The sequence below is a fragment of the Anguilla anguilla genome, chromosome 9 (genome assembly GCF_013347855.1).
Source record: "Anguilla anguilla isolate fAngAng1 chromosome 9, fAngAng1.pri, whole genome shotgun sequence".
In the NCBI taxonomy this organism is placed as follows: domain Eukaryota; kingdom Metazoa; phylum Chordata; class Actinopteri; order Anguilliformes; family Anguillidae; genus Anguilla; species Anguilla anguilla.
In genome coordinates this window covers 40,306,376-40,319,599 of record NC_049209.1, presented here as the reverse complement: position 1 = coordinate 40,319,599, position 13,224 = coordinate 40,306,376, and the positions used below count along the sequence as shown (strand labels likewise).

At 41.8% G+C, this 13,224-nt stretch overlaps 1 protein-coding gene across 1 annotated transcript; it reads left to right on the top strand.

The window, feature by feature from the left end:
* The first annotated feature begins 2,592 nt into the window (after positions 1 to 2,592).
* Positions 2,593 to 12,878, top strand: angptl5 (angiopoietin-like 5). Its single transcript, XM_035433099.1, has 8 exons — positions 2,593 to 3,007; positions 3,808 to 3,985; positions 4,543 to 4,646; positions 6,748 to 6,841; positions 8,453 to 8,553; positions 10,337 to 10,457; positions 11,222 to 11,407; positions 12,435 to 12,878. Exons 1-8 carry the CDS (start codon positions 2,936 to 2,938, stop codon positions 12,752 to 12,754), a joined length of 1,176 nt encoding a protein of 391 aa, XP_035288990.1. The 5' UTR covers positions 2,593 to 2,935; the 3' UTR covers positions 12,755 to 12,878.
* The last annotated feature ends 346 nt before the right edge of the window (positions 12,879 to 13,224 follow it).

Here is a 13,224-nt window from a genome sequence, read left to right as displayed (position 1 = left end):
GACCTCCACAGGGAGGTCATTCCACCTTCGTGGGGCCAGAACAGACAGGAGACGTGTTCTGGAAGTGCAGGTGCGAAGAGGGGGAGGTGCTAGGCGTCCTGAGGTAGCAGAACGGAGGGATCTGGCTGGCATGTAGGGTTTGAATATATAAAAATGACACCAAGTTGCTATACTATAAACAATATAGGCTATCTTACCTAACCAAAATTAAAGAAGCTGTATTCCTAGGCAATGTTATCCAATGTTTCCTCAATTGATTCAAGTCACTTGGCTGTGTTTTTTAAACTTACCATCTCACAATGTTATTGTGGCAAACACGCCTGCCACAGGCCACCGAAGTGGCTTTCTTTAGGGCCCTCCAGCACAGAGACACAGGGAGATGATGTTCAGACAGTCCACATTTATTCCACGAGGGTTTGGCAAGATGGTATAGCCAAATGAGCAGATGTTAAACCCTGTCATGACAGAGAGCTGCCTGGTGTGGGTGGGGATGGCAGATTTAACCTGTGCGCAGTGATTACCTCACTACGCACAGGTGCAGCCACTCCTGTTCCTGGGTCCAATTAGCCTGGCCAATTATCTAATTCTTCACCAATTATCCAATTGGCCAGGTCTAATTAGCTTGACCCAGGGCAGGTGTGGCTGCTTAAACCAGCCATCCCCACACCACATACCCCCAACGCCAAACTGAGGCCAGGGAGAATCACTGGCCGAAGCCTACCCCCCCCCCCACCCCCCCCCCCCACCCCTGCACTCCCAACAAAGCAAAAGACAAATAAAAATAAACTCTAAACACGCTAATAAAAAAAAGAAGTCAGGGTGGGTGGCCCCGGAACAGTCCAGTACATGCTGTGCCCCTCCTTCTGACGACAAGGCAGCCCTTCTTCCTCCTCCCTCCCGGAGCACGGGAAGTCCTGGGCTGCTCTGCTGGCTGGTGGGGGCGTCACCGGCTTGGGCTGTTCCAGGGGCTGTGGTGGGGTGGCTGGGCTGGTGGGCTGGTGGACTGGCCGTGTGGTGCTGGGGACCAGGAACCCTCGTGGCTGTGGTGGCCGCCAGTCGGCTCTGCTGGCAGGCGGCTGCAGGCTTATCCCCTCATGGGCTCCGGGCAAACCAACCAGGCCAAAACAAAGAACTAAAAACAACCAAAACGGACGAGAAAGGAAGCAAAACGGCGCGGCCACCGCTCGTGCGCCGCCCGTGGCTGACCCGCCTTCCCGGCCAAGTCCAGCTCACGGCGCGACCACCTCTCGTGCACCGCCCGTCGCTGACCTGCCTTCTCGGCCAGGTGCAGCTCCTCAGCATCCCAGCTGAGGATTGCCTCCTTCCCCTCCCTGGTCATCTTCAGCTCCCCATTTTTGGCCCGGAGGATCCACCCGAAGCCCTGTCGGGAACACCTCAGCCGCCCCTCCTCCAGTGTGCTTCCTGGCTGGCCCTCCTGTGCCTCTTTGCTGTGCCGGAGGAGCCCCACGTTGGGCGCCACTGTGGCAAACACGCCTGCCACAGGCCACCGAAGTGGCTTTCTTTAGGGCCCTCCAGCACAGAGACACAGGGAGATGATGTTCAGACAGTCCACATTTATTCCACGAGGGTTTGGCAAGATGGTATAGCCAAATGAGCAGATGTTAAACCCTGTCATGACAGAGAGCTGCCTGGTGTGGGTGGGGATGGCAGATTTAACCTGTGCGCAGTGATTACCTCACTACGCACAGGTGCAGCCACTCCTGTTCCTGGGTCCAATTAGCCTGGCCAATTATCTAATTCTTCACCAATTATCCAATTGGCCAGGTCTAATTAGCTTGACCCAGGGCAGGTGTGGCTGCTTAAACCAGCCATCCCCACACCACAGTTATCATTCAAACTTTGTCACATCAAAGTGTCAAATAACTAAAATTGCCTCATGCAAGACATGTAAATGAATGTACAATACTGCTGGTGACTACCTACAGAAAGCATATTCCTCCAGACAAGATATGTTTATACTTGGTTATCAAGTTCATTTCACTAAATGTACAAGTTCTTGTATATTTGCTACTTACAATAAATACTGAATGTAAAATAAATATTGTACATACATACATAGAATACTCATTATCCCCATGGGGACAGCATGTAACATTCACATTTACAAACAGACATTTATACCAAGCAACATACAATCATTCACGCTACCGAAAGGCTGGGAAGCTAAATAATACATACACATAAACAGTGGACATATTGAGGCCTATTCAATCCATCTTGACTTTTACAAACCTATCCACACATGTTTAGCCTGTCAATGTAGGCTACGGTATTTTTTACAGTCTCTGGCTTGTACACACAGGGCCAAGTGACTTGAAACAATTTAGGAAACATTGGATAGCTACAGCTTCTTTAATTTCGGTGAGGCAAGATAGCGTATACTGTTTGTAGTAAAGTAACTTGGCGTCATTTTGATATCAATACATTTAATAGCAGGTCTAGATTTTGCCAGTTTGAATGAATGACTTATAGACCGAGCTTTGTATGTGTGAGTAACTCGGCATTTTTGTACGTAGAATACGTGTTTTTTTATGAAATTAAAAGGTATAGCCTACTGAGCGGCATGCACGTGTCCAGTCCTACTGTTTTCCACCTCAACAGTTTCCACCTCGTGCAAACTACAGAAACACACGTCCGTTCTCCATCTGGTTTTCATTGAAAATACAGGATGCAGTCAAACAACGTGAAACGTCAGCGCTTTACAATTGATCACACATATCCCGGGACCTCTGGTTGGTTTCATTACGTCTGAAACTCCGAGCGAAAATCCATATGTTCTGTATGTTTTTGTTGTGCACGAGCCAACTGAGCAGTCTAAGTAGGTTAGATGAAGCTTTGGGGCTGAAGTACCTCCTGTTCTCTTCGGATCAAGTATTTTCATGCAGCTGCAAGACGGAACCGCGTCCTAATAACGATGGAGTTTCTCCTGATCGCACTTTTGATATCAGTTTTTCCACTCCTCCAGACATCACCGAGTAACTCTTTGGTAGGTGTTTTTCCATAACGTTTAGTCTTTTTGACGTAATACATACATTTAGTCATGTATTGTCTTTCAGCAACGTGAAGCCTAAAGTTGCGTAGTAACGGGCATGGCAAATATTTAAAACTACCAAATTTGCTCGACACATATAATTTGATACCTTAGTGCACTGTTTTTTACCCCACTCTTCACATCTTATGTGAAGGGTTAACTCTCAGATTTACTGTAACGTTGCATTGTTCAGTATTTAAAATAAGAGCACAATTCTAATTTTCTCAGTTCCTTTCATTACGTGTTAACTAGTGTCACAAATATCCAAAAATATTTTGGCAGTGCTTTACAGCACTACCACTTAATCAGTATTTTGCTACCTGGTACATTTAACGACCCACACTGGCGATGTTAACTAAATAGTAAGTTCACATGTTACCCAGTTTTAAAAGCGAATATTAACCATTTGTCCCAGTCAAACCCAGTTCGAGGTTTGAGCTTGAGTTCTGAGCCATCAACGTGGCTGTACTTTTGTTTTACATTTCGAAAATAATCCAGTCATGACTTGAGTGTTTATGTAACTGCATGCTAGACTAATAACGGCTAGGCAAATACGGTATCTATTAAAAGGAAAGGCGTCCCTTCCCTTGTCTTGGTGAATTCTTACTCTCGGCGAGCACAATACTATAGATAAAAACGAGAACAGCTGTTTAATGACAAATCTTAAATCGTCCTGCATGTCTTTGCTGTTTCTGCTGAGAGTAGACTTTGGCATATGATTTAATTATCGGCTGTTACTGTTATCTTTTTTGCAGGATTCTGATGAAAGCAATGCAACACTCAGCCAGTTTGAAAGCATAACAGATGAAATCAAAGGTGCCAGTGCCAAAGCCGAAATCAAACTGCCCACCAGGGTTGCCAGTTCGGAGAAATGCATGATTCCCTGTGAACTGACAGCAAAGCTCATGAAGGAGGAGAAACAGTCCCTGTGCGGTATGTATTAAATGATTTCCATGCTAACATTAGGACTGCAGTCCCATGCTATCCTTTATCACCCTTAAAGTACACTTCTTCAGCCTAATCACTGTCTTTACTTTTCCTTTAGTTATTTTTATTATCCCCTTAACAGCAGAAATACATGTTTTCTCATGACCCACTAAGAAAGCGATCAATCCAACATATTTTAAATTCCTGGATAGTGTCTCCTACTTACTGGTCCAGTATGAACTGCATTGAACCCATTGAATATTCCATTTTAAATGTAGTGTGTCAAGGATAGTGATATATTCGTATGAGGTTAATAATAGTTTCTTTGTTAATGTTAATTGTTGTTAATAACCATTTAGTAAGTGCTCCATTTTACTGAAAATCCCCTCAGTCAATGTAATGAATATGAATTATAAAAATTAATATTATTATCACTACTTAATACCGTGTGTTTGTCAGATTTGGAAACTGTCTGTACAAAAAATTGAAAATGATTCCCTGGTGAATGTTGTCGGAGCCACCGTGTTTGTTCCTTATAAAGGTTCAGGTATGTCTTTTTTTAGGAAACCTGCAGCACTCCCTTGTCACTTACTCAAGGAGCACCAGGAAGCTGATCAGAGACATGATGGATGAGCATCATAGATCAATGGAGTTCCTCTCAACTCAGGTGGAATAGAGAGTGCTGATTGCTTCAGGTTTGGGGGGAATTGTATTTCAGTTCATTAAAGACAAAGACATGAAACTAAAATTGTTGTTACAAGGATTTTTCACTTAATGAGTTTATTTATAATTTATGAGTCTAATACATGGTTGTAATGCTCTACAAGGGTTTTACCAACTAATGTATTGAATTTCAGCTAATTTCCTGAATGGACTGTATGAATTTCCTACTGAATGAATCTTTATTTCTATTACTGGGGCCACCATAATGTCTTGATCACATTACCCCCATTGATGTAAACTTTTATTTCAATTGCTACCCTTCAGGGGTCCTTGTAAGCACTCAAATGGTACAGCAAAGTGACAAATAATACAACTGAGTAGCTAATTGTGACTTATATAAAACAATGAGTTGACCTAATAGGGGGAGAGTTGGATGGAAGGAGTATAAACATGGACGGATTCTGAATGCATTTACTGCAAAAATCTGAGTAAACAAGGGCAATAAAATCCACCAGGTACACTACACACAGATTAAATTTATATTACATAACTTTAACAAGAGATAAGAATGTAGCAAAAAAAATCTGAGATCAGCCTCGAGGGGTTAATGAACTGTCAGCAGGGGAAAAGGGCCTTGAGTGGCAGCTAGATGTCAGTCAACATTTAACAACTGTGTTTTTTAGTTCAAATGTTCCACTGGAGAAAGTGGTTAGCCCAAATTAAATGTATTTTTAAACAAGCATGTCATAAATATTGGGGCCTTCCATCAGCTAGATAGCTTTGACAAAAGCATGTGATAGCTGCTACATGAAATAAAAATGAAAAAAAAAGTCAAAACAACTGACAGTATATCTGTGGATGCAGTAAAATCAATAGATGGTACAATAATGTTTTTCCTGCAATGGTTTTTTATGCGTGTGAAAGTGTCTGGAAGCATTTAAATTTGTCAGACAAATGATTGAATTCCTGGCTGTATCTATTATGTATGTGTCCATTACAGGCAGGTGTGTTTAAGAATGTGTCATACCATAATCATGCATTATTCAAAACATGGAACTCCTGCAGATGGCTTCTTGATGTGGTTTTGATCCATCCAATAGAATTGTTGCTTCACGCCTATAGAGCACGCCAGCATTCTGGTGGGTGATTTTGGGTGATAACAATAATAAGTTCCCCATGTGCTTTTTGAGTTAAAGCAAGTAAAGTGACATTTTTGAAATTGTAAGAGCCGTTATTTAGGTTCTAGACTATAGCTATTTATTTATGAATCAATTGACCTTTTTTGTCAACAAGAATGTCCAGAAAGCATTGAATTTCACAGCCTGATCATTTTTATTGGCCAAAAACCAGCAATTGCTGGCTCAAGCAAACTGTGTTTTACATATTTATTTGCTTTTCAAGGAAAAGCTATCACAACTGATTAAAAAGTCTTTCTTTGTGTGCCTTACTGCCCTGAATTACCCCTCAGTTATGAATGGCATGAAGAAATACTAATAGGTAAGGTTGATTTTATCATTTTGAGTGCACTTATGTCTGACAATGCTGTTATATTGCAGGTAAAAAGATATCCTTGACAAATTGAGTACATTTTGCTTGTAATGCCTACATTGTGGCATTACTGAGTACTACTTAGGTGAGTAATTTCCATAAAGCTGATTTGTGGCCACTATCAGCAAAGTTTTTAAATATGGTCCAAGCTTTATGCACTACATATACAGCATGTTAGGAATACAGGTACTGAGCAAGGTTCTTATGTGTCAGTAAAACATCACTGGTTCCCCTCTGTTGCAAAGTGTTTATTTATTTATTTATTTATTTTTACTTTAAAATATAAAGTAAATGATATAAGTGCTCCCACTTAAAAAAAAATATTTCTCACTGCTTCAATCAAAAAGTAATATACAACATTTTCTGTTCCAATTACTGCTACATGTCCATGGTGCAGTAGGGATAATTTAATTTGACATACAGCCTCACATAAAGGCTATCAGCATCTTTTTGGCAGAGGACTAAATTACATGTAATTTGAAGTACATAAATGGAGATATGTATAATTATTGGTAGGGGTTTTTAATTGCATGTTTTTGTGTTCTTGTGTTCTAAAGGTCAGAGAGCTGATGAACAAGGTCCAGGCAATTAGCAGTGAGGCTTTGAGGAACAACGCTGAGATTTTATCTTTCAAGCCGGTGCCATCGCATGGTAAATACAAAAATATCCTTTACTAACAATTGAAAAGAGTGAGGAGCTCACTACAGAATACTGTGCCACAGAGGTTTTAAGTTCAGAAACATCCAATGTTCATGGTGTTGCCTTCATAACAAGCAGGTGGCAGACAGTACCCAGATACATATAAATCAAGCATTTATTTTACAACAGGCACAAAGAAAATAGCCTTTTGCTTGGGCTAATCATCTCTATGGATTTCTAAATGACACACAACGAGAGCATGCAGGCCCAACTCATTGCATGATGTAATTGTGGTTCCTCAAGATTGTAAAAAAGTTCCAGGGTTTTCCTACTGTGGGCAGAATAGGAATTGGAGGAACTGTGCTATAGAGCTTCCTAGAAGATCCTGTATGGAGTGGGCTGGCAGCAAGGGCCAGGGTTATGTAACAGGCTTTACAACCTGAAGGGTCCAACTTCAAAGACCAGTGACCTCTTTTTTGACTGTATGCACAGAAATGTTTGGAAAACCGACCATGCATTAATTTTCAGCGTGGAAAAAATGTATAAAGAGAAAAGCTTGACAGAGATTAGCTGATCCCAGGGGCAGCTGGAAAATGTCATCATTATCAGATAAAGTAATCATGTCCATTAAAATCCACGCCAAGCTTACTGTAAAACTGATGTGCATTTATGCACTCACAATAGTAGGATCATTTGTAATCTATCAATAGTGACACTGAACACATGTGTATTTGAGTCACATGCATGACAGATAAATCTATGCAGTTTTGTGTGTCCAAAATCGGATAAATGTGGCCCCTGGGTGTGACATTCATAATCGTTGAAATAAACCAGCTGCCTGACCTGAATTTCTCCAGTAAATATCCATCTTTGTGTAACTAGATAAATTTAGAACCTCAACTGTTTTCCACGGTGTCCTTCTTTCTTGGCTATTTATTGCTTTGCCTTATCGGAAGGGTCAAACAGTTTTTGAATGAGTGCAGCTGTAGTAGAATTTTTATGAGCACTTCCAACATGATGTGTAAAAAAAATCCCCTAAAACAGTGTTATTTTTCTAAATAGGCAGAGAGGTTTCAGTTTCAGATAGCGACCTTCTGAAAAGTTTGGAATTCCTGACAGTTGGTATAATGTGCGTGTTCCATTGTTTGGATATCAAGGGAGTGTTTCCACAATGACTTGCTGAATCAGCCTTGCTGCCATGGCCTGAGATACACTGTATGGTGCATAGAAATGGTTTCCTTCCAAAGCCTGAGGATGAAAAGAACCAATATTAATCAGACTTTGGTCAAATAATTATTTGAAATGCATTAACATCTTTGGACACCAGTAAAGGTCCTTCTGATTTTTGACCTTTTCACCAAAATTCTGAAACACCAAAACAAACATTTTTTTCTTATGGTCATTTGTAAGTTTTGGTTTCAAAATATATTTTGATTAGTGTTTCACTGAAAAATTATTTCAGATACATATTTGACCTATGACCCCTATGACCCCAGGACTGATGTTAATCTGAGTGTGGCGAAGAGGAAGGACATCAAGGGTCCATCATGTGACCTATGGTTTCCTTAACATTGTAATGTTGTATATTTCCATTCCTCATTGCTTTTTCTGTATCTCCAACAGGACGGGACTGCAGTGACATTAAAGATACAATGGATGCTGTATCCAAAATTCCCAGCGGCATTTACATAATACAACCCGAGGACACTGATTATGCCTTTGAGGTAAACATCTCAGTGCCCTGAGGGTTTCTTAGGATGAATGAACCATAATTTAAAAAAGGATACGTGTTACGACCCCTATTGCAAGTTTGTGTATACATTTGTCTCTGCGTGTGTTTCGTGTTTCTGGTTCTTCATCTGATTGGCTGTTTCCTTATCCGGTTACTCAGCTTGAAATAGCCACCGTTTGCCACCTACCAGTGGACACTACTGTAGCTCTTTGAACTTGTACTTGGTGTGTTGTGTATAGTGATTGCTTCATTTGACTTTGCATATTTGACCCTGTTTTTGTTTGATTCCGATTCCCGTCTAGCCCTTCTGGTTTGTTTGGAGATTAGATCTCATGTATGATCACTGACTCACTCCCTTCAACTCTGATTCTTGCCTTAGCCCTTTTAGTTTGTTTGCCCCGTGATTTTGTGTTTCTCATTCACTCTCATATTCGATTTTGATTCTTGCCTAGCCCTCTGCTGTGTTTGATGATTATCTCCGCCAGGCGGAGCCTGGAGGGGATCATGCGTTTGGGCGCGTGTGTGTTTGTGTCTCTTTCCGCAGCTAATCTCGCATACTACTGGGCCGATCAGCCTAATATTTGTTGTGCATGCTGACAGCAGGCCAAGGACCTGAATTCTCGAATATATTGCAAATCGGTCAACGACGAGTAATTTATTTGAATTAATTTCCATCATTGTTGTCCATTGAAATAGATTGAGTACTAACTCCTAACCGGCCGCTAGGGGTCGCAAATGATCAACAACTGCTTCCGTTTGGAATGCCTGGCGGAGATCTGCACTCTACTGAGTGCACTCTTCTAGTTGGATTTTGTGTTTGACCATTTGTTCATTCTCGAACCTAGACTCTCGTTTTGCCCTCTGCTTGCTGTATAGTGCTCCGGTTAGTTAGTGTGTTCCCAGCTGGACTACAGATCCTTCCTTTGGGACACAATTTAATTATTTTGCTTGGTTATTTTTCCTTAATTATTTTTGAAGGTACTCTAGGTGTAGATTTAGCACTCCATTGGGGGTATGCTATTCAGACTTTTTGTTTCAGACTATTGTCTAACTGTCCAAAGTTCAGCGTTCAAAGCCACCCCGTGCCCGGTATCCTTCTAGCCAGTTTTCAGTTAGATTTGGATAAGTAGATTGGGACCGGAGTTACTGGTACATTTCCCTTACCCACTTCCCACTTATTTCCCTATCATTCACTCTGTTACGATTTGAACCTAGATCGCATCGTAACAATAATAATATGTAATTGGTAGTAAGGAAACATTGAGGTATATAAAAGCAGAATAAACTGGAGCAAAGGAACGCATGGGTCTCATTTAGTCATACTATTTGAAACAAGAACATTATCATAAGGGGACCTCATCTAACACTTCAAGAACAAAATACAGAATGATGCTGCTACAGAATTCTGGACAAATACGAATTTGATAATAATAATGAGTAAAAAAAGGAAAAAAAAAAGATATCAAAAGATTGAAAATAGCACAATGAATACTGTGTATAACCACAGTAATAACTAAATATATGCTTGTCCTGCTGTTAGCTTTATAGGAGTCGATCATGTCCTCTGGCTAGTAGGTCCTGTTAAGTGGGATTGCCTTTGTGAACCTGCGGAGAATAAGTGGAGCATTTATATGAGATTAAGTATCACATGCCTGCTGTGGAGTGTCAGAGGAAAGCATCCTAATAAAATGAAATTACAGTCCTTGAAGGGAAAAGTTTGTGTGTTAACAGGCAGTGAGGTAACTGTGAAAAGGAATGTCTCTCTTTCCCTCCAGGCCTTCTGTGAGATGGACTACATGGGAGGGGGATGGACAGTCATCCAAAGGAGGACAGATGGACTGACAGACTTCAAGCGAGCATGGATTGACTACGTTGATGGATTTGGGCATCTACCAGGTAACCCAGTTTGTTCTCATCAAGCAGTATACTGTCATATATGGTTATAGATGTCAGTATCAGGGAAAATGTGAAATCAGAATTGTGAGCAATTTTTGAAAAGCTTCACAGTAGAAATGCTCATATTGTCAGCTCTAGTGTTGACTGTGTAGGCCCTTCACGTGATGCACAGTTGCTGGTAGTATTGCCCAGGGTTAGTGAGATTTCATTTGGCAGAGCTCCACATATCACTGTTCCGCAGTGACCCCTGCTAGTTGATTGGGTGGCTGGAAGTCTGCCTGTTAAACTGCATATTCTTCCACTGACCCAGTGGTGTGCAAGTCCACCTTGCAAGAGTTGTGATGTGATAAGAAGCAAATCAATAGCCAAGGGGGCAGTTATGAGCGCTGATGCACAGGTGGGCATTTTTGGGAGAAAAGGTGGGGGGGCACTACTGAATTTGCTACTATGCTGTTAAAAAATTACCATGGTTATGGATGAAATGTAAAAAGCAGGGCAATGTTTTTAAAACAGGGCTCCAAACCTAATTCCTGGAGTTCTGCAGTGCCTGCAGGTTTTTGTGGTTTCCTGTCTTTTCATTGGAAAATTTAGATGATGGGAACCTTTAGCCAAGCAGTGACTTAAATGTATAATTTAAGTATCGAAACACCAAATATCAGCAGGGGTCTCAAAGACTGCAGGAGTTTGAGAAGTCTGATTTAATGCTAAGATAAAACACAAACGCATTAGTATGCCGATTGAAACTGGGCATCTGGGTCTGACAGGAGAACACTGGCTGGGCCTGAGGAAGCTTTTTAGCATCGTGAACCAGAAGAACACCCACTTCCAGTTGCACATTGCCCTGGTCTCCCAGGATGACACCACTGCCTATGCCTCGTATGACAACTTCCGGATCGATGATGAAACCAAGTTTTTTGCGATCCACCTGGGGAGATATGCTGGAAGTGCAGGTAAGACGAAGGAAACCTCCCTCTCCTTGTGTATTTTTTCACCTCTCCTCTACATAGACCTACTGTAAAACAGGGTACTGGTGAAGAACTGAACTCCTAACCAGAAAGGTGGAGAAATAAAATCCTAAGTGGGGCATTACTGATGTAGACAAGCATTTTGCCTGAAATGCATCAGTAAAATGCCCATTTATGTAAGATGCAAGAATGTAATTATTACTGTTTTTAAATTATTACTGAAATATAATAAAACAATTCCCTGAATAAGAGCATTTTCTAAACTAGGGTTGTCCAACCCCGTTCCTGGAGATCTATCCTGTCGGTTTTCACTCCCAACAAAGCACAGCACAATATCTCGCTGCTAATTAGTAGAATCAGAGGTGCCAAATTAGGGTTGAAATGAAAACATATAGGATGGTCTCACCAGGAACAGGGTTGGGGAGCCCTGTTCTAAACTAATGAATGTGATATGCCCAAACCTCCTGAATACTGGCCATGTCATGGCCGTCTTTCTTTTGGTTTGAAGCATAAGTGGGCCGTATTTTCTCTGACATAGGCTGTTTCAGTGGACAAGATATCCCGTGCCTCATTGTGCCCTGGCGCTTTCTCTGGTCAGCTGGGCACCTGCAGCTTGGCTGTCACAGCTGTGCAAGAAATGCAGTCCTCCAGCACAATGGCAGTGTAGCTCAGCTGGTGGACTACAGGGAACAAAAGAGAAAATTTCTGTTTCTCATTTAGAGATTCAGATGTTACGACACTTTGCTTGAAATGTCTGACAATACGTTTGCATTTCCCTACCCCACATGTGTGCCATGCATCCAATTTGCTGATAAAATAGGACTAGGGTTAACAACTACAACCACCAAAATGTAAAAGCAATGACTGTACAAGGCAAAAATTGCATGCATGATCAAAATTGTTGGCGAGTGCCAATCGATCAGCTAGGCATCGACTAATTGTGACATCCCTTGTATTTTCTAAACTAGAAGAGACTGAGCTGGTGCTGCGGTGACTTCTTTTGTCCTCACAGGAGACGCCTTCCGAGGGTACTCCCAGGAGCAGAACCAGGACACGGCGCCCTTCAGCACCTCTGATGTGGACAATGATGGCTGCCTCCCACTGTGCACTTTCGAGGGGCAGGCAATGGAGAGCTGCAGCGTCCGGCAGAACAACACCGGCTGGTGGTTCAACCAGTGCGGCCTGTCCAACCTCAATGGCAGCCCCCTGGACTCGGACCTCTCCTCCCAGCCCCACATCCACTGGGACACCTGGACGAAAAACGGGGTCGCCGTCAAAATCAAGGCCGTCACAATGAAGGTCAAACGAATCTACATTCCCGCCTCCAATTAGCTATAGAACAGAAAATAAAAACAAAAAACTGTCAGGTGACAGTGAAGCCTGGTAGGTTTCTGTTAGGTCTCAGTTGTCTAGATATTGTATAAATTTTTTGGTGCTTTACATAATAAAATGTTTTCCCGGTGTTAAACTGTCCTTTGTGGTTGATGAGACAGTGATTGGTGGAAGGACCTATGGTCGGTCTCTTTGCATGGCCAGGTTAAAATCATCTTTTTATTTCTTGAGTCATAAGTTATTTGACTGAGCTGCAGAGGGTCATTGGTTATTACCTATCTTACATAATCTTGATTTCACTGACAAAACAATTCTGTTGTCCGAGCACCAAATTGACTTGCAAACCAGTCAAAGTGAACATTGAAAATGAGTTTTGTGATCAGTAAGAGCAAAAAAGGAATATAAACACCACCAGTCTCATCGTACAGTACAATAGGTTCACGTAGTACCATTGTACAAATTATTGAGAT